A 22,082-nucleotide genomic window follows, 5' to 3' on the forward strand; every position below is an offset into this window, starting at 1 on the left:
TTTTTCCCTCTACCTCTATCCAGCTCCATAAATAGGCTTATCAATTACCTGGTAGATGAAACACACACACACACCACCACCACCACAGGAAAAACAAGTCATTTGTAATTTCTCCCCTTTACTAATTCCATTCCAATAAAGATTTCTATAGGCTGTACCAATATATACTGTTAGTTTATACAGTTTTTTCCATTTTCTTCCTTTTCTCACCTTTTGTTACAAGACAACACTATTCTTTTCTGAATAGTTAACTTTCTGCAGTCTAAGAGTCAAAGTAGCCACTATGATTTTTCCAGCACATAAATAAGTACATATTTCCTTTGTTTAAAAATCCCCCTTTTGGGCGCTTGGGTGGCTCGGTTGGTTGAGAGTCTGACACTTGGTTTCAGCTCAGGTCATGATCTCAGGGTTTGTGAGACCAAACCCTGCATTGGCCTCCTGCTGACTGCTTCCTACTCGGGATTCTTTCTTCCTTTCTTTCTGCCCCTCCACTGCTCACTCACGTGTGTGTGCACTCTCTCTCTCAAAATAAATAAGTAAACTTTAAAAAAATCTCCTGTTCCTCTTTTGAAAAGGTAAGAACTATCTACCATGTGGTACACAGATTGCTTATCCTACCCCCAACCACAGACCTCATTCTATCTGCCTAGCCACAGTGAAACACACGCTGTTTCTTAACCTAATCAAGTTATTTTTTTAATTCGGATATTTGCGCTTTGGTTTCTTGTATTGCGAATATTCTTCCCCTAGTTCTTTGTACGTAACCAATTCATTTTTATTCTGCAGATCTAGATGAAAAATTATTTTTTAAAATTTTTTTAAATGTTTTATTTATTTCTAGGAGAGAGAGAGAGAGACAGCATGAGCAGGGGAGGGTCAGAGAGAGAGAGGGAGTGACAGACTGAAACAGACTCTAGGCTCTGAGCCGGCAGTCAGCACAGAGCCCGAAGCGGGCCTCGAACCCACGAACCGCGAAATCATGACCTGAGCGAAAGTCGGACGCTTAACCGACTAAGCCACCCAGGCGCCCCAGTAGATGAAATATTACTTAAGCTGAAGTTAAGGAAAGAGGGAAAATATTAGAGATTTAAGGAGAGGAGAAAACACTCTTCCTTAAATAGTTCTAGAAATAGTTTGGAACATTTATAGAACATACAATGATTGTTCACTATATTTTGCTTTGTATTTATGTTAATAAACTGTTGCTGGATAACATAAAACTCCAAAATTTAGGGATATAGATTTATAGCCACTGTGTGTGTGTGTGTGTGTGTGCGTGTGTGTGTGTGTGTGTGTGAGAGAGAGAGAGAGACAGAGAGAGAGAGAGAGAACTAGCTGCAGATCAGCTGAACTAGTGAACTAGGCTGGGTTTTGTTTGCCAGCACTTTTGACTCCAATGCATTCAATCATCCATCTGCTCATTTACTAGGTAGCTCCCCTCTAGGATGGGGTACCTGAACGGGGACAACTTTGTCCTTGTGTGTTTCATCTTCCTTCTGGGATCAGAGGATCAGCCGCAGCATGTCCCTTTTGTGTCAGTGGGTCAGTGGCAGAACATAAGGAGGGATATGCCATGTCTCAGGAAATCTTGCCCCAAATATGGAATAGAACATCATCACTGTCAACTCATTCTTCTTTTTTTGAAATTTTTATTTAAATTCCAGTTAGTTAACATCCAGTGTAATATTAGTTTCAGGTGTGCAATTTAGTGATTCAACACTTACAACACCCGGTGCTCATCTATTTGCTAAAGGAAGCTGGGCACCAAAACTAACATGAAAGAGCTCTACATTTCAGCATTGGAGAGGGAAGATGATTTGTGGCCAATAATGAGACCTACCTCCCATTTATTTGTTTTCTCATTTTTATCACTAAACAAGGGGAGGGCCTAGGTGATAGAGATACTATGGTAGTTAACTGAAATGTTTTGTTTTTTATTTTATATGACTCTTCAAATCTAAACTATAATGAAACTCCAGGATAAACACCTGACGTCTCCTGTTATCCTAAAAACTTTGTCCATATAGAAATGAGAAGTTTCACTAAGGGTTTAGTTTTTAGGAGACACTTGGGTGGCTTGGTTGATTAAGCATCTGACTCCGAAATGCTGCTCAGGTCATGATCTCATGGTTCATAGGATGGAGCCCCACATCAGGCTCTGCATTGACAGTGTGGAGCTTGTTTTGGATTCTCTCTCTCTCTCTCTCTCTCTCTCTCTCTTTCTTTCTCTCTCTGTCCCTCCACCTGCCCCGGCAAGTGCTCTCTCTCTCTATCTCAAGGGGGGGAAAAAAGGTTAGTGTGTTTCCTTCCAAGGTACTATAGACTTCTCTGAGGCAGTATATTTTTGTCTCTCCATTATTAATCCCTCTGTTTCTAGTATCTACCATTCAATTCACGAAGTTCAGAAGGGTGTTTTTCTCAAGTTGAATTAGTAATTAAAGTAAACATTAATTAAGGGCTGGCAGATAACAATAATTGATGTCAGCTCTATGCAAATATAAGAATGCCAGGCAAATCTTAAAAGGCAAATATAGAAACTAAAAATATACATTTAATATTTGAATATATCTGGTTTAATACTACCCTTGTTTTAGTTTTATTTGCTGTCTTCATTATATCCTTGAGTAAAAGGAAGGATTATCTCTCTCTTTCCCTAGATACTTCATTGACCACAGTGCTGAAGATGACAGATTTTTCAACATTGATGCCAGTACTGGGACCATTAGAACCACAAAGGTTCTTGATAGAGAAGAAACTCCATGGTACAACATCACAGTCGCTGCTTCAGAAAATGGTAAAGTACTTTATGTATCATAAAAAAAGATGTCACTTATACATGAAGATTTATATCTCAGGCACAGGGCTCTCACCATTTTTCTTTGTGGCGCCAGCATCTAGCAGAGCGTACAGAACATATAACATGCAGTTACTCATTGTCAGATCTAGTGAATAAATCGTATACCTCTCTCTCTCTCTCTTTTTTTACATCCCAGCATACAGATGGAAAATGGACATCACGGAACATTCCTACCCCATCCCTGAGTCAAAGTATTTGGTTTGCCTCCTAATCGTGAGGCTTGCTCTGCACCTTGCACTGCTTGCCTAACATGAAAAAAGGTGCTATGCACATTAATACGAAAGATTTTTGTAGACATATTTATATTTCTTTTAGGCATATACCCGGAAGTGAGATAGCTCTGTCGTATGGAAACTCTGTATTTAATTATCTGATGAACTGCCAGCCTGTTTTCCAAAGTAGCTACATTTTACATTCCCAAAAGCACTGGAATGTTCCAATTTCTCTATATTATTACCCATATTTATTGTTATGTATCTTTTGATTATAATCATTCTAGTGGGTGTGAGGTGGTAGTTCCTTATGGTTTATGCACTTTTATAATGTCCCCTGTTACCAATCAATAATTAGACTACCCCAGCTTTTTATATTCTGCCTGAAATTTTATGTTTTTACATCTGCAAAATTAGCTCAAGTGGCTTCCATTTAGATAATTTTCTTCAGCATAATACTCTCTTTGAAAATAAGCATTCACTAATTACTTTCAAATGAGTGTTATAAAGAATACATGAGTGGGTTCATTTATGATCATTTGGGTTAATTTTCATTTTCAAAATAACCAGACTAGGACTGGAATTACATGTTCTTTGTCACCTAATGACAAATAAATGACTGTCAAATGACAGGAGCTCATTCAATATCAGTTGCAAAAATAAAGGAATTAATGGATTAGTATATCCAAGAAATGATGAGGACGTTGAAAAGATTCAGGGAAGATTGTGTGGTTTTGGGGAACAGGCTCCAGGTAGAGAAGATGGAAGGAAAGAACCCCTAGAGAAAATAATATTTGTCAGAAAAGAAAAACACCAGGAACTGACTTTAAAATAACTTCTAGTTTAACTCCAGGAGTATTTCAGTCAGAAACCATACTTTAGATTGTTTCTAAATCTCACCTCAATCCTAATAATATTTGTATCAAGTAGGAACAAATTTATGAATATACATAAGTACATGTATACCATAAAAATTATATTAGTTGCAATCATTACCAAAGGAAATGCCCATTTTTACTTAAATAATGTCTTAAATATATACTTAATAAGTTCTTTTTTTCTTTTCTTTCTTTCTTTTTTCTTTTGCTATTTGTTAGTAATTCATATGGAAATCAGTTACTTATCTACAAAGTAAAGCAGTATAATAGATTGTATTATCCTGGATTTTATGGATGATAATTTTAATATCCTCAAAGCCTCAGGGACACCTCAATAAGCATTACTAAAAATAATGTAACCCTAATTATAAATAGGCATGTAGAAAGAATGAGAAATAGTGAAGATTTCATAGTCGTATTGGAGACTTGTGTAGGAAGTGCACTTTCATGTACTGATTGCTTGTCATAAGTGCCTTATTAAATATCACTGGGCACCCTTCCATTTATAGTTATTTGTAAACATTAACCTTAAATTCAGCCACATTACCGACGCATTTACTAATATATTCTGTTTTGGAAACGTACTTGATGCTTTTTATAAACTGAAGTTTTTCGAGGCTTTATTTTTTGATGGAGCACTTGTAGGGTCCACAGCAAAGGGAGAGGTCGGTGCAGAAATTTCCCAAATAGCCCCGGGCCTAAACATGTCGGGCATCCTTCATTCTCAGCCACTCCACCAGTGTGATACACTTGTCACAACTGACGAACCTACACTGACACATCATAATCACCCAAAGTCTAGAGTTTAGGTTGTTTCATTCTTGCTATTCCCTGGGTTTAGACACAGGTATGACGGCATGTATTCATTATTATAGTGTCATGCATGGTATTGTCACTGCGCTGAAATCCCCACATATACCGCTTATCCATCTCTGCTCACTCTGATTTACGATAGCCACTGATTTTTATTGGCTCCATAGGTTTTCCTTTTCCCAAATGTCATATGGTTTGAATCATACAGTAAGTTGCCTTTTCGGATTGGCTTTTTCCCTTAGTAATAGAGGCACACTTAAGGGTCTTCCATGCCTTTTCATGGCTTAATAGCTCATTTCTTTTCTTTCTTTTTTTTAATGTTTTATTTATTTCTGAGAGAGAGAGAGACAGCGTGAGTGGGGGAGGGTCAGAGAGAGAGGCAGACACAGAGTCCGAAACAAGCTCCAGGCTCTGAGCTGGCTGTCAGCACAGAGCCCGACGCAGGTCTCAAACCCATGAGTCATGAGATCATGACCTGAGCCAAAATTGGACACTTAAATGACTGAGCCACCCAGGCACCTCAGTTTTTGTATGGACAAAAGTTTTCAGTTTCTTTGGGTAGATACCAAGGAATTGAAATTACTGGATCATATGGTAAGGGTATATTTGATTTGTAAGAAAATGACAAACTGTCTTCCAAAGTGGCTATGCCATTTTGCATTTCCCACCAATGAATGAGAGTTCCTGTTGTTCTACATCTTCGTCAGCATTTGCTGTTGTTAGTGTTCCTGGATTGGACCACTCTGAGTGAGGTATGTAGTGGTATCTCATTGTTGCTCTAATTTGCATTTCTCTGATGATATAAATATCTAACATCGTTTCATACATTTTTTGCCATCTGTATATCTTCTTTGATGATGTGTCTGTTAAGGTCTTTGGCCCATTTTTAATCAGGTTTTGTTTTCTTATCAGTAAACATTAAAAGTTCTTTGTATGCTTTAGAAAATACTCCTTCATCAGATGCATATTTTACAACTATTTTCTCCCAGTCTGTGTTTTGTTTTATCATTTGTTTGATGTTGTCTTTTGCAGAAATGAAATCAGGTTTTTAAAAACCTTCTTAATATAAGTTTTGGAGGAGCTTGGTGTTCTATGGAATGACATGTAGAAGTTAATTTCTTTTTAATTTGAGAGAGAGAGAGTTGTGTGAGTGGGAGGAGGGAGAGAGAGAGAGAGAGAGAGAGAGAGAATCTCAAGCAGGCTCCATGCTTAACACGGAGCCAACACGAGGCTCGGTCTCATGACCATGAGATCATGACCTCAGCCAAAATCAATCCAGAGATGACTGAGACACCCAGGTACCCCTAGAAGTTAATATTTTAAATACTTTTTTTAGCCTACCTAGAGTTTTGTGCAAGTAAGAGAACAGTGCCCCTTCTAGGAAGTTGAGGCAATGCACCAGAATAGGATTTAAGACTAAATGAGACCAAGCCACATCTGTGCACAGGGGGGAAATATATTTCTTTCTTCAGCTGAACAGGCCACTTATAAAGGGATCAGTCTGAGAGTATAGGATGGCATAAAAAGCATGTGGGCCTCTGAACATGTAGGTAGGGTCCAAATGCAAGGCCACTCTTATTTACATGGTATTTGGTTTTGCTCTCTTTTCTTCTTTGGTTCTAAGTCAACTCAGCTGCCCAGTCAAATAGTAAAGGCAGAAAACATGTGTCTGGTCCATAAAAGTCTTCCTAGCTGCTGCTAAATATAACTAAAAGATATATATTTTTTTGGTGTGGTATACTTTCACAGACATGTCATCCTAATAAAAATCTCTGAAATAGAGAGGACAGGCATTATTTTCACTTTGTAGATAAAGAAATTGAGACTCATACAAAATATGAATCTAGATAGTTTGGTTCCTAGAGCTGTGCTCTACTGATATGGCTCTTTAGGGAAGCTGATGTTCATTTTTGGACAGATATTTTCATTTATTAAGGTTTATTGTATTATTTATTTTAAAAATTCTTTCTCTGACATAAAATTATCCTCATGACTTTAAAAGAAGACACTAAGAATTAGATAAATTCAATAAGCTGTCTTTGATTAGAGAAATAGAAAGTGTTGTAGTCTCATCACATAGCATAGTTCTTGGAGAACTAAATACCGGGAATATTTCTGTACAGGCAACAATGCCTTCCGTTCATATGGTCCATAATGCAGCTATTTAGTCATTTCCATTACATTCCTATTTTGAGGTAACAAATAACCGCATGATTTCCATAGGTCAAGGTCCAGGAGGGTTCCACTGGATTCCTTGCCTAGGGTCTAGCAAGACAGAAGTCAGGTGTCAGGTGGGATGGGCTCTTAGCTGCAGACTGGGAAAGAATCTGCCAACTCTGGCCTCTTCTTGTTGCCAGAGTCTACTTCCTTGGGATGTAGTTGTCAGGTCTCCATTTTCTGCCCATCCTCAGCTAGAGTAGCTTTCTCCTAGAGACTGCCTGCATTCTTTCTCATGTGGTCCTTACCTTCTTCAAAAGAGCAGCAGTGTGTGAGTCCTTCTCATGCTTTGACTTTCCCTTCTGCTACCAGCTGAAGAAAGTCTCTGTTTTCAAAGGCTTTCACCCACTTGGGTCAGGCTCACTTGGATAATCCCTTTATTTTAAAGTTGACTGAATTGGGACTTTATTGACATCAACAAAATCCTTTCACAGCAGTACCTACGCTCATGTTCGATTGAATAACCAAGAAACAGAATCTCATGCTGCCATCTATAGAATTCTGCCTCTGATGACCCTAAAATACCTTAAAAAAGGGGGGGGGAGGGGAAAGCTTGTTCCTTTTACTAGATAATAAATGTTCTTTATATGCTTATGGCCTACTTATTTGCTATGGCCTACCCTTCCTGTGATATGACTCCCTATTAAAATAGTGGCACTAGTAGGTACTCAATAAATAGTTCCTTTTTTTTAAGTTTTTAAATGTTTTTTATTTATTTCTGAGAGAGAGAGAGAGAGACAACATGAGCAGGGGAGGGTCAGAGAGAAGAGGAGATACAGAATCTGAAGTAGGCTCCAGGCTCTGAGCTAACTGTCAGCACAGAGCCTGACATGGGGCTCAAACCCACAAACTGTGAGATTATTGACCTGAGCCAAAGTAGGATGCATAACTGACTGAGCCACCCAGGTGCCCCTCAATAAATAGTTCTTAATATATTTTTCTCAATTAAATAGCTACTATCTTCCTCCATTTCCTTATTTATGCCTAAATTCAAGATATGTTTATCCTTATCCTCACTGTTCTTCAGGACCTGACATTATGGTCATAACTTACTAATAGCTAAATCCAATTAATACTTTTCATTTTTTATCTCTCCTTGATATCCTTGTCACATTTTCACTTGGCATTTTCTACTTTCTTAGCAACAATTCTAGTACTTTGATATGGTATAATTTATCATTTCTATCCTAAAGTATATATTAACTCACTCAAGATGTATTAATAAATGATACTTGCTAAGTTTGTCCTATGTTAGGCACTAATGATATTGAGGATCCTATTTCACTTTTGAAGAATTCAAGAATATTATGCAGAGACAAGATAGATAATTGCATTAAAGATAATTGCTGTGGTAATAAGGTTTATAGGGGTTAGGAGACATAAAATCATGGTAGTTTCATCTCTCTCAGAGAATCAGCAAAGGTTTCATATAGCAGATAAAGCATCAATTCAGTCTTGAGATGAAGGATGAGTAAGGTTAGCCTGAATTCTGTTTCCAACTGTACCTGTATTCATCAGGTTCTACAAAGAAACAGAACCCATAGGATTCAAAACCAGAAGGATTCAGAACCAATAAAGAGATTTATAAGGATTTTGGCTCATGTAGTTATGGAGGCTGGGAAGTCCAAAATTTTCAGAGCCAATGACCAAGGTCAAGTCTAAAAGCCAAAACCAGGAAGAGTCAGTATCTCAGTTTAAAGGTAATCAGGCAAGAGAATTTTCTCTTATTTAAGAGAGGGTCAGCCTTTCCTTCTAGTCAGGTCTTTAACTGATTGGATAAATCACATTATGAAGAACAATCTACTTAAGTCTACCAATTTAAATGTTAAATTTAATTCAAAAACACCCTCCTAGAGAGAAACAGAATACTGTCTGACCAAATATCAGGACACACCATGAATTAGAAAGTTATTGTAGTTCAGTATCTAGGGTTTTATCAGGCTCCCTAGGTAGTTTTCATGCATGCTTAAGTTATAGAACCACTGACTAATGCAATTAGTTTTTTTTTTTTTTTTAAAGATTATTTTTAAAAGAGAGAAAGAGGGAACATAGGAGAGCGGAAGAGGGAGAGAGAGAAAATCTTAAGCAGGCTCCATGCTCAGCAGGAGCCTAACACAGGGCTCAATCTCAGGGCCCTGGGATCATGACCTGAGCTGAAATCAAGAGTCAACACTCAACCTCTGACCGAGCCAACCAGGTGCCCCATGACTTATGTGATTCTAATGTAAATTGATTTTAAGAAACATTGCTTCCAATCGCAATTTAGTTTATGTCATAGCTCCATTTAGTACCAATCCCAAAGGCATCAGTACACGCACATGACCTGCATGCCTAAGAAACTAATGCTGCGCAGAATACGTGCAGCTTTTCCTTATAAAACTTGGCCCTCTCTGTTCTCAGCTTCATTCTCAGGAAAAAAATGTCTATGGCACTTTTATGGAACAGATCCTCATGTTCGTTCAGTAATTTTATAATCCTTTCATCCGTCAATGCCCTCTTCTCATTTTGTTCTGCTTTACAAACATCTATTTACTTTTAAGAACTAGTTCATATGTCACAGCATTTCTGAAATTTTGTTCAACTTCTCAGGCAAATTTTACAGTTCCTCCTTCTATGCTCTCACTTGATGCATAACTTCATAGAGCGCTTATCACTTATTAGGTTTAAATATAACACTTATCACATTTTATTATAATATTTTTCACCTCTACTAGATTGTGAACATCTCACGTCCAGGAATCAGGTCTAGTTTATTTCTGTGTATCATAGCATTCACAAATAATAAGAATATTTCCTGACACATCAAGTTGTATTAAATACGTGAATGTTGTTTGTCCTTCATTTGTTTATCTACCTTATCTGCCCAAATACTTAATTATGATTGCCAAACTATATATATTTCCCTTTTTGCCTTAAATATCCTATTTGTCCTTATTCTGTGCACTGAATATGAGAGCCTACGCCACCTGATTGATACACAAAAATCAGACCCCTATTGTTCATTCCTTGCCTGACAGTTGTTAGCAAAACCCAGGGAGATACTACTTTAATACATACCTCTGATGAGTCCAAAAGGTTCCCCTCTTAACCAGAGTGCACAAGTTAAAACAATAACATTACTTGTTTTATGCATTGTTACAGTATTCGCCTCAGCTGTTTTATTTCCCTAAACAAATTAAGTACATGACCCAGTCTAGAAACCAAAGTGTACATGCTGTTTACAGTAAAACCTTGCTTTGGGAGCATAATTCATTCTAGAAACATGCTTGTAATCCAAAGCACTTGTATATCAAAGTGAATTTCCCCATAAGAAATAATGGAAACTCAGATGAATCATTTCACAACCCCAAATATTCCTATAAAAATGATTGCAATACTCTAAGTAATACAGAAAATGCAAAATATAGGACCCCTGGGTGTCTCAGTCAGCTAAGTGTCTGACTTCCCCTTAGGTCATGATCTTGCAGTCTGTGAGGTTGAGCCCCACGTTGGGCTCTGTGCTGACAGCTCAGAACCTGGAGCCTGCTTGGAATTCTGTGTCTCCCTCTCATTCTGACCCTCCCCTGCTCACATTCTGTCTCTGTCTCTCTGTCTCTCTGAAAAAGAAACATTATTTAAAAGTTTAAAAAATACAAAATATAAAGGAAAATAAACAAATTAACCTGGATTTACTTTTGAAAACCTTCATGGCTGGTGTGAGTGAGACAAGAGAGGAGGGTTATTGTGCAGGACAACTTTCATTGTCACTAACGGAATCACTGCTATCTATTTACTCACTGGAATCTTTTCCTGCATGGAGGCCATTGTATATGCTTGCACTGATGTTAACTAAGTATAGTATTAATAAACTCATCATATACTGTATTTAATGTAACTGGCAATAAGGCAGCAGAGGAAAGGGTCTATATCTGCAGGCAACCTGACTGAGAATGAAGCAAAGCATTCCTTAGCTTACTCTTCTCTGGAAAGCAAAGGACTGTCTACAGGTGCTTTGAAGTGACAAAGATACACTAGTGCCAGTTGTGGGCACCTTTCAACATTCTGAAAAATCACTGATTTGTGTCAAACACTATGTCCTGAAACCAAGCATCTGAGCATGGGAGACAATCACCCACAATTCCCAATTCCCAATTCTGGAGAGAGAGAGTAAGAGAGAGAGAAAGAGAGAAGAACCATTGGGTCAGTTGTAATCATGTGATGTATGGCATCATATACTATTATTGCAAGACATTACAAGACGTTTATCAAGTTAAAATTTACTAGAAATGTTGCTTGTCTTGTGGAACACTCGCAGAACAAGACTCGTAATCCAAGGTTTTACTGCATTTGTTCAATCTATCTAGTTTGTTTTTTCAATTTTTATGAAAACATATTTAAAGTTTAGGATCCACAAATTTCAAATTTAACCCAATTTAACTTTAGGTGATGTAAGTTAGATTTTATTAACTCATTCCTCGTTGCTTTTTAATCTGAAACAAAATTTTGTTAGCAACAGCATGTAGGAATGCAAAATTCCATTACTGAAGAGTAGGTGGTTTTAAGCCCCTTGAGCTTCTACATGTTATTTTGCTGTTGTCAGTGTGCTTATTTTGATATATGGAATTTGCCTTTCACAAGTGTGTTCATATTATTAATTTCACCTAACACACAAAACAATCCTATTGAACACTTTTTTTCCTTAGCACATGAAAGGAAGAGTACCCAAACCAATTGGTGTTGCTTTAACCAACGATCAGAAGTCATACAATAAAATACTCCCATGAAATATATGTTAATGCATGTATATGTCTCCATATTAGTTACCTGTTGCCATGGAGCAGATAACTACAAAATTAGATAACTGAAATTATTCCAATTTGTTCTAAGATTTAGAAGAAATGTATTGGCCCACATACCTTAAACTTCATAGGTAAATTAGGTTCAAGGTTACGGTGATTTGGGCCCCTGTTTCTGTTTCTCTGTGATGTTTTTTCTTTCCTGCATTCCTTTTTATTTCATGTTTTGCTTTAGTGTTGCTAATTTATAGTAACAAGCACCAAGAACTATAGAAACTTGGAATATGGTAACAGTATGGAAGCCACCTTATCTTGGGTCATGCTCATCCTCATTCACATCCTGGGTGACATAAATTGTCCCTTCAGACATCCATTACAAATATTGCTCCAATTAAGTTTAAACTAATCACTGTTAACTTTTTTAAAAAAATAGTGTTTAATACATAATATGTGCCCATAGTAGATTAATTATGGCAAAACGTTTGGGTTATTCACATTAGCTCAGGACTATCAAGGCCCATTTTTTTTATCTTTATTTTCCAGCAATTTCATTCAAACTTCTTGAATTCTACCCATGGAGAGAATTTTGGTGAGGAAATTATAATAAATTAGAATCTGTTCTTCCATCTTACATCTATTCAAATGTCGATACATTTGAATTCTTAGAAATTACACTATCCCAATCTCAGTGTCACATTCTAGGAGCATTAGAACAAATTTCTTCTTTCCAAAGGAATTGGAAAACTGAAACAATTATATGCAGCACTGCTAGATATTTATTTTTGTAGTTCTCCTTGCTTGTCAAATTTCCAGCACCTTTGCCAATTTCCTTACACTATCAGATAATCTTGCTTGTCTAATGTGTATTCAATAGGAACAATCAGGAAAGGGTTTTCACAGCTTCCTGCCATCATATCTACCAACCTAACTGAGACTGTGGCCCTTAGTTTTCTTAAATATGGCTCCCTTCCGGTTCCTAGGAGTGAAGTCTCCATTCCATGCTTATGACCACCTCTCCATGGATGCTCTAAGTCCTGACCTTTCTTGTTCACCTGGAGTCACTGCACTGTGAATTATTTCCTTCCTTACATCATTATTTTCCCCTGTCTGATACATTATTCCTCTGTCCTCAAAAATGGGCTTTATATTCTATCTGAAAATAAAACTTATTCAAGTAAACAAAAACTGAAAACCTACTTTGATCTAGTATTTCTCTCCGGATACAACTTTAGTATCCTATTCCCTTTCCTGACAAACACCTTGAAAGGCTTGCCTGTATTCAAACCCTGCACTCTCGATTCCCAGGCTCTTTCAAATCCACTCTACACGGACTTGCCTTTACTACTTCACCAAAATTATACCTGTCCCCCATATTCCAAAATGTAAAGTATAATTCTCTCCTCCATTTGCTCAGCAAAGCAGCTACATTTGGTACACATGACAACTATTTCAAGACACAGGCTCTTACTTTGGCTTATTGACACAGAATTCTCTAGATGCTCTTCTTCCTCTGCTGGCTCTTTTATCTGAGTGTGCTTCAAAGTTCCTCCTCATTTCTCCATTTATTGAATAGTGGGACATCCTGATTTGAAAATCTCAGACCTATCTGGAGTTATTGCCCATGTAATCTCATTCAGTCTAGTGGATTTACATAACATCTACCTGTAGATGACTCTCAAACTGAACTATTCATCCATTTTTCCCTTGAAGTCCATATGAGCCACTTAGTAACTCCTCTAGGAGATCTCAAACTCAGAATGCTCCAAGTACATATTTTCCTCAAAATCCAATTTCTCTCTGAATCCACTCCTCCAGGGAGTTACCTATCACAATAATAATGGCTATAGTCCAGATTGTTTATGGAAATCACTCAGTGTCATATTTGACTCCTCTTTTCCTCTCATGCTACGCATCCAATTCACAAGAAACTTCTATCGGCTATGCTTTAAAAAGTATCCATAAGCCAACCACTTCATCACATTTTGCTCACTCCCATCTCTGTCCAAATAAGCATCACCCCTCAGCTGGAATACTGCAGTATCTTCCTCAATGGTATTTTGCACTTAACCCTAGCCTCTTTTAATATCTAGAAAGCTACTTGAATATCCCTTTTAAATAAGTAGTACCATGTAGCTCTCTTATAAGGTACTCCCAAGGAAATTAAGGTTCTAAAACATGACATTCATAATGGGTGACCCAAGTTAGACACACACACACACACACCCTGACAAACAAAGGATAAAGGTAATGCATATCTTCTGTTTTCACTTTAGTTCTGGGTCAGGGGAATGAAAATGTGAAAATGCCACACATTAGAAAACTGTGTATACAATACTTTTTACAAATCATATTAGATCACCTTGGCCCTAATAACTCTGTGACAATAGAAATAGAAAATATGTGATACAGAAAAAAATTCAAACAACCACCATTGAGAAAGTTTAAGTTGCTATTAAATAATGTATTAGAAAGAGAGAAAATTATCTCAAAGGATTCAATCTCAAAAAGATTCGAAAAGAATGATGACAAAGGAGATGATACGCATGAGGACAACTTTCTTTGTAATAACAAAGCTCAAATTTGGGAAAATGGATATCTCAAAATTATTGAGCCTTTTATCTGTGAACCAAATGTATGTTTCTAGTTATCTAGATATTTTAAACTTATCTTACTAATCTTTGTAGGTTTCAGGATACAGATATTGAGCATATTTTATTTGGTTACATTTTTTCACATTATATTAATTTGGTATTTATTTAAATTTTTATTGTTAAATAAATGTTAATATACGCTTGTATCCTGTTATATTGCTAAATCTGATATTAGTGGCAGCAGCTTTTTGTACATTATTTGGTCTTTTCTGCATGGATGATGATCTGTGAAATATAGATTTGTTTCTTACTTTGCAATTGACATAACATTTATTTCTTTTTCTGTCTAATTGCTTTAGTGTGATCCTCAAGAGAATTGCTGCAGGATGTATCCCTGCCTTCTTTTTTTTTTCTGATCCTTAAGTTAAAACGTTCAATCTTTCACTTATAAGAATGGCAATTGTAGGTTTTTGCTATACAATTAATCAGGTTGAGGAAGCCTCTTCTATTTAGTCTGAGTGTTTTTTTCCTCTCTTAAAATCAAATTCAGGTGTTATGTTTGTTATCTTTTTTTCTGCATCTATTGAAATAATTATGTGTGTGCAATGAATTATATTCATTGATTTTTGAATGGTAAACAAACAGCCTCTCTTCCCTGGACTATATTCCATGTGATTATGATGAATGTAATATCAAAGCTGGAGGCAATCCTGGGAGGTTAGGCATCTCTCTTCTCTCAGGGAACATCATTCCATGTCTGTTTGCCAGAGTGGAGGAAGACATTATCTTCATATAATTTCAGTTTTATAGCTTTATGTAAGCTGGTTAGTCTGGTGTCAGTTGCTATTTCCTAGCCAAAATCCAAAGTATACTTTCTGAAAATCTATTTAAAATCCTGATGGGCTTCTGGGTGGCTCAGTTAGTTAGGCGTCCCACTTTGGCTCAGGTCATGATATCATGGTTCGGTTTGTGAGTTCAAGTCCCACGGCGACCTCTGTGCTGACAGCTCAGAGCCTGGAGACTGTTTCGATTCTGTGTCTCCCTCTCTCTCCTCTTCTCCCACTCTTGCACATGCTCTTGCTCTGTTGCTCATGCACTCTTGCTTTCTCTCTCTCTCTCAAACATTAAAACAAGAAAATTAAAAAAAAAAAAAAGAAAAGAAGATCCTGTTAAACTTGTCTTTGTAATTATTTAATTTATTTAAATTATTACACTAAGTGATGTCACATTACGAGCATAATTGAGTCAAGATTTGTGTAGTTCAAACTTAAGTTTTCCTAAGACTTGGTAAAGGTGATTTTAACTAAAAAAAGAAAAAGTTGTCATTTTGGAGAAAATAAGACCATTATAAAATTTTAGGGAGTTTCATTACAATGCTGCTTGGCTTAAAACTTCTTTGAACATATCTTCATGTTCTTCCTTTACTTGGAACAAATTTGGGACCCATAGATAATGCAGTGAGTGTGATTTCTTTCACGAATTGTGATGTTGAACCAAATAGCAGTTACATGCTCAGAGATAAGACGTTATATGGGGTGCCTGGGTGGTTCAGTTGGTTAAGCATCAGACTTTGGCTCAGGTCATGATCTCACGGTTGGTGGGTTCGAGCCCTGCGTCGGGCTCTGTGCTGACTGCCAGCTCAGAGCCTGGAGCCTGTTTCAGAGTCTGTATCTCGCTCTCTCTCTGACCCTCCCCTGCTCAGGCTGTTTGTCTCTGTCTCTCTCAGAAATAAATAAAACATTAATTTTTTTTAAAAAAAAGACGTTATCTGTACCTCAAAGTTTAGAGATTCGTGAATGATTAGATATTCAGATATTTTAATACAAATATTTGACATATATATGTATTATTTTCATTAATGATGTCATATGTTAGCTGTTTTGCTATAATTAACAAAATCATTTTCAAATTCTGATTGTATCTGATAAGAAAATAATTATTATCCTTACATTGCGCACCCCCTTAAAAATGCAAAATAATGGTGGTTCTATTAGTGAACTTCTGGGGAAGCATAAAAAATATGATTGCAAATGTAATTTCAAAGGACAGCATGATAGTTGACTATGGACAACCTGGATGAATAAAGATGGAAAATAAAGGTAAAAAGTGAATTATCACAAAAATTAGAAAATAAATGTTACCCTTGTTAGGTTCTTTCATGAGTTTTTACTCATGAAATTTTAACAGATTAAAATAAAGACTACTTTGGGGCGCCTGGGTGGCTTAGTCGGTTAAGCGTCCGACTTTCGCTTAGGTCATGATCTCGCAGTTCGTTGGTTCGAGCCCGGCGTTGGGCTCTGTGCTGACTGCCAGCTCAGAGCCTGGAGCCTATTTCAGAGTCTGTATCTCCCTCTCTCTCTGACCCTCCCCTGCTCACGCTGTCTCTCTCTCTCTCTCCTAGAAATAAATAAAAATTAAAAAATTAAAAAAAAAATAAAATAAAGACTACTTTCAATTTATTGTATAGTCAATAGCAAATACATTATCCTATATAATTAATTTCACTTAGAGGTGAAGTACTTTGACTTTACAGTTCTAACTTAAATAACAGTGTTTATTAGTAAAGTCAAAGGCAGAATTTAAACTTTTGTAGCCTCCCACTTAGTCTCAGGCAAAAATACTAAAACATATTGAGAATTTTTGGAGGATTTGTAGGTAATGAAAAAAAGAATATCTTAAGAGAGTTGAGACTCATTTTAAGCAATTCACTTCAATCTGAGATCTTTATGATGACTGGGCCATTAATAAATTTTTATACAGTAAGCAGACAAAAATTTAGATATATACATTGAATGAGTTTGGGGTGATGTGTTTCTAAATGCTTTATAATTTTTGTAAGAGTTTCTAGACAACAAACAGGTTTTTTGAAGTATTATGAAAGGAGTAAGTAATCTAAAAACACGTAGGGTCAAGGGCATCTGGGTGATTCAGACAGGTAAGTATCCAACTTCGGCTCAGGCGATGATCTCACAGTCTGTAAGTTGGAGCCCCATATCAGGCTCTGTGCTGACAGCTCAGAGCCTGGCTCGTGCTTTGGATTCTGTGTCTCCCTCTCTCTCTGCCCCTCCCCTGCTCGCTCGCTCGCTCTCTCTCTCTCATAATTAAATAAAGATTAATTTTTTTAAAACATGTAGGGTCAGTGCAATTTTTTTTCATATAAATGTCATAAAACGTTTTATTTTAAATCTTTTAAAAAGATTTAAACCTGAAAGAGATGTTTAAGAATTAATTAGATGTCAGATATGAATTCTTACATATCCATTTTAACAAAATTTTTGAATACGGTATTTCTCAATATTTAGACAAGTTTAAAAGAAGAGAAGGAAGGAGAGAGAAGGGTTTATGCAGAGCACCAGGCTTGTCCAAAGCACTGTGATGGTTTTAGCTGAAATGATCATATTAGTAAGGAGTGTCTGTTATTTATTAATTATTTTATCACAGTTTTTTGGCCTAAAAATTAAATATGACTTTTATATACATAATTACAAAATGCTAGTTAAAAATGGAAGAATTATCTCATTTCAAAACACATATATTGAATGAAAAATTTCAGTTTAATATCAGCACTACTTTGCAAAATGTATTTCTATGTATTTATTTAAGGAAATGGTAGGAACATATTTATTAATAAAATATCAGCCAACCATTTTAAAGTGGTCTAGCCTCAGTTCATAAGAATGATCCACTAAAGTACAGACTGTTTTGGTTTATAGACATATGCCTTTAATGAAAACTTTTAATAGAAAAGAAACACAGACTAAAAAACAAAACAAAACAAAAAAGGAAGGAAAATAAAAGAAAAAAACCATTTTTAACACACAGTGGTAAACACATCCTCATATGCATGGGCATTTATGAATCTTCGGCAGGCATAAATGTGATTATATAATTAAATTTATAATTGCTGCAATTTACTATTATAGTAATATGTAAGAATTTTCATTTTGAGTGACTTTTCTTAAAAGAATGAAAGCATATTTTGAGGAAAAAAATCTATATCCTATAGACAGGAAAATCTCTACTTATCTATCTATATTTTACAAGTACCTAATAATGACTTCAGAATATGAATTTTTAAATTAGAAATCTACTGAACTCCCTAGTTGTATGCTAGGCTATGATTTAGAATTTCAGGAGAGAAATATTTAAGTAATAATGACGTTGGATAAAATTAAATTGAACATTTAAGTCACAATTTTAAGGAAAACAAATTGAAAAAAAATTAATATTTAACTTTCTTCATTCCTTATTGATAGTGGGAAATCTAGAGAAGTGACATATTTCATCACCCTGTGTTCTTTAGAGCCTGTGATAGTGGCATGCACATATCAGACTTTTCAAATAAATTCACTGGATAAAATGGATTGTTCTTCAAGTCATGGAAAATCCTCTAAAAGTCATAGTATCAAGCTTGCAATCGCATTGAGATACCATATGCCAGTACTTTCACTGTGTCACTATCTGCACAGAGGGTATTCTGCTAATGTGAGTGGCATTTATATTGGTATTACATGACGCATGGCTGATTTTTTACAGTGTGATGTCTGCTGGAATTTAAATGTATAGGATTGCCAGCATGCTGTATGTTTTGTTTTTGTTTCTGTTTTGTTTGTGATCTTCAGAAAGGATTCAAATGTGCAGTCTGCTCTCTCAGGGTCAGTATTTTAAAATTTACATAACTTCCTTAATTGTTTCTCAAAAACACCTTCTGGGAAGTCAAATAACACATTGCAGATTAAGAAATCAAGGTATAGAGATAATAAACACCTTTACAAAGTTCATGTCCTAAAGAGTGCTGGCAAGGGGGATTCATACTTAAATTTGTCTGATTCCGATATATTTACTCTGCCATCACATTACTTAAAATTGAACAATCAAAGAAAAACAGACACAGACTCCTAAATACAGAGAAAGAACTGCTCATTGCAAGAGAAGAAGGGGTGCAGGGTGGGGTGGGTCAGCATTTTGGTGAAACGGATTAAAAAGTACAAACTTCCAATTATAAAATAAATAAGTCACAGAGATGAAAATTGAAGCCTGAGGAATGTAACCACTAATATTATCATAATTTTGTATGATTGCAAATGGTAACTACGCTTATTCTTGTGAGCATTTTGTAATGTATATAATTGCCAAATCACTTTGGTGTACACCTGAAACTAATATAATGTAGTATGTCAATTATATATCAACTAAATCACTGATTTCTAGAAATAAAGCACAAAGACAAAAGTAATAATAGAATATTGCATTAAGAACTTTAGGAACATTCTCTAATTTTTTTCAGAGAAAAATTCTTCCAACACATATGAATGTGTTCACATTTTATAGGTATAGTTACACTCATTTGAAGGGTAACATACTAACCCAAGGGCTGTGTGAAATAAGAAAGAGGAAGCCAAAGGCACTTGCCAGTTTGCTAATTTAGAAATAGCTAATTTTTTTATTGAGCAGAAAGTAGTGGAATGTATGCAGGTAGGCTACAAGTGACTATAAAGCCGTCATGTATTTCCAGCCTCTAATTATATAGAATTAAAGGCACGGTTTTTATAAATCATCTCACATTTAGTAAATAGACAGCAGTTATTCACTTTGCATCAGTAATGACAGTAAGCTTACTCCAGCATTCTGTTCTCCATAACTCCTCATCAGTATCTCCTTCGGTTGCCCTGACAGGAAAGGCACACAGATCATTCATTAGTCCCAACCACACTAAACTTAAGTCAATTCAGCTTCAATTCAGCTTCCCCACAGAACACAAACTGGCATTTGTCTGCCTCTGAACACTGTGCTTTTAGTCATTAAGGGAAGAAATAGTAATTATACATTGAATTGATGACATTTGATAAACTTTGAGTCTATTTCCATCTAGAAGAATCGAATTTCCTGTACTCCAGTATGGAATGAGTGCAAGGCCGTTCCAGTCTAGAAGACCTTGTGAGCAAGACAGAGTGGGGACTATGAGAAGGCAAAGGTTGAAAACAATCCGATACCTAGTTCTTTTGTTGTAGCCTTTTTCACAAGATGTAGTCTTTCCAGAATCCTTTCCTACAAAACAGTTATTTTTATCCCTAATTTCACTAAGCTTGCTTCTAATTCTGCCTGCTTGGAAAATGAGCAGAGAACTATTTACTCAGGGACAATTAAGGCTGCTGATTCTAATGATTAGAGCCAATAAAATTATTCTTGCCTCAGATTTCTAAAACAGATTGCTTTTGTCTGCTCTTAAAAGATGAGCAAGTAGCTAGTTGGGAAACATAAGAATACATGAAGAAAATCACATATGACATCTAGAATAGAAGAGAGATTTATATAGTGACAATAGTAAGGTCACGGGTAATAAGCCTTGTAAATTGGAGAGCAAGTACATACAATTGTTCTCCTCCATACAAGTCTGATAATCTTAGTAATTATAAATTTTAGAATGATCTTTTAATTCTACAAACATTGGTATTTTCAGTATATTACATTGAATATACACATCAATTTGGTTTTTGTTAAAGTTTATTTTTTGAGAGCAGAGGAAGGGCAGAGAGAAAGAGAGAGATAGAGATAGATAGAGAGGCCAGCTTCATGCTATCAGCACTGAGCCCGACATGGGGCTCGATCCCACGAACCTTGAGATCATCACCTGAACTGAAACCAAAAGTTCAATACTTAACCAACTGAGCCACCCAGGTGCCCCAATACGCAAATCAATTGGAAAGGTCGGTTTTATTTGTGTTATTTTTGTCTTCCTAACCACACACATGGTATAGCTCTTCATTTCTTTAGATCTTCTTTAAGGAAGTCTAAGTAAGCTCAACCAATATAACACTTCAGTAAAGTGTTCTGCATATAGGTTTTTCACTTACTGTTGGATTTATTTCTAGTTTCCTTATAGCTTTGTTAATTAACTCTAGTTAGTTTTTCACCATTAAGAATAATGTACACTGTAGTTTTGTTGTTCTTTGTTTAATGTACCCTTAATGAGTTGGAGAGGGCACATTTCTGTTTCTAGTTCACTCAGAGTTTTTGTTTTTGTTATTTGTTTGCTTTGCTTTGTTTCATTGTGTTTATAATATATGGATATGGTGTTCTGAGTCTGGGTTTTTCCGTATGTGTTGAGGTGATGTTTTCTGTCCCTCCTGAATTTAATTAATTAAATTAAATTTTTGAATAATTTTTGTGCTTTTTAAAAGGCCTTCCTCAATTCTTCCTCTGTATTTTCCTTCCTTCCTCTTTTCTTTGTTTCTTCTTTAACACTAAACTAAGTAAGAAATGAATTAATTGATACAGGGTTTGTTTTTTAATTTTTTTTTTAATTTTTACACACCAGTGTAATGGTTTTGCTACCATCTTGTTTAGGCTGTTTACACCTAAAATCGCTTATGAGTGAGAGTGTCTGGTATTGATATCAACATTTCACAAGCCATTCTAAAACAAGCCTTAGAGTATTTCCTTCTTCCACTGCATTCCTGAAAAAAGACATATAAGACTAAATTGCCCGTTTCTTTAATTTTAGGTAAAATGACCTAGACCTGATGTTTTTCTCTTTAGAAAAAGTATTCTTTTTTTTATATTTATTTATTTTTGAGTTGGGGGGAAGGTCAGAGAGAGAAGGAGAGAGAATCTGAAGCAGGCTCTGTGCTGTCAACACAGTGTGTCAACCCATGAACCGTGAGATCAGGACCTGAGCCAAAATCAAGAGCCAGATGTTTAATGGACTGAGCCAACCAGGCGCCCCTAAAAAATACTTT

General features: G+C 36.0%; 1 protein-coding gene across 6 annotated transcripts in view; it reads left to right on the plus strand.

Moving 5' to 3' along the window:
- The window catches only part of LOC144238239 (cadherin-18), a 595,479-nt gene that overhangs the window by 528,803 nt on the left and 44,594 nt on the right, over nucleotides 1-22,082 (plus strand). For all 6 annotated transcript variants that reach the window (XM_077772003.1, XM_077772030.1, XM_077772038.1 and 3 more), the window contains one exon: nucleotides 2,658-2,794. In XM_077772003.1, coding sequence (XP_077628129.1) covers nucleotides 2,658-2,794 — 137 coding nt within the window. The remainder of the gene's footprint in view (nucleotides 1-2,657; nucleotides 2,795-22,082) is intronic.

This window comes from Crocuta crocuta, unplaced genomic scaffold (genome assembly GCF_008692635.1).
Source record: "Crocuta crocuta isolate KB4526 unplaced genomic scaffold, BGI_CrCroc_1.0 scaffold51, whole genome shotgun sequence".
Taxonomy (NCBI): Eukaryota; Metazoa; Chordata; class Mammalia; order Carnivora; family Hyaenidae; genus Crocuta; species Crocuta crocuta.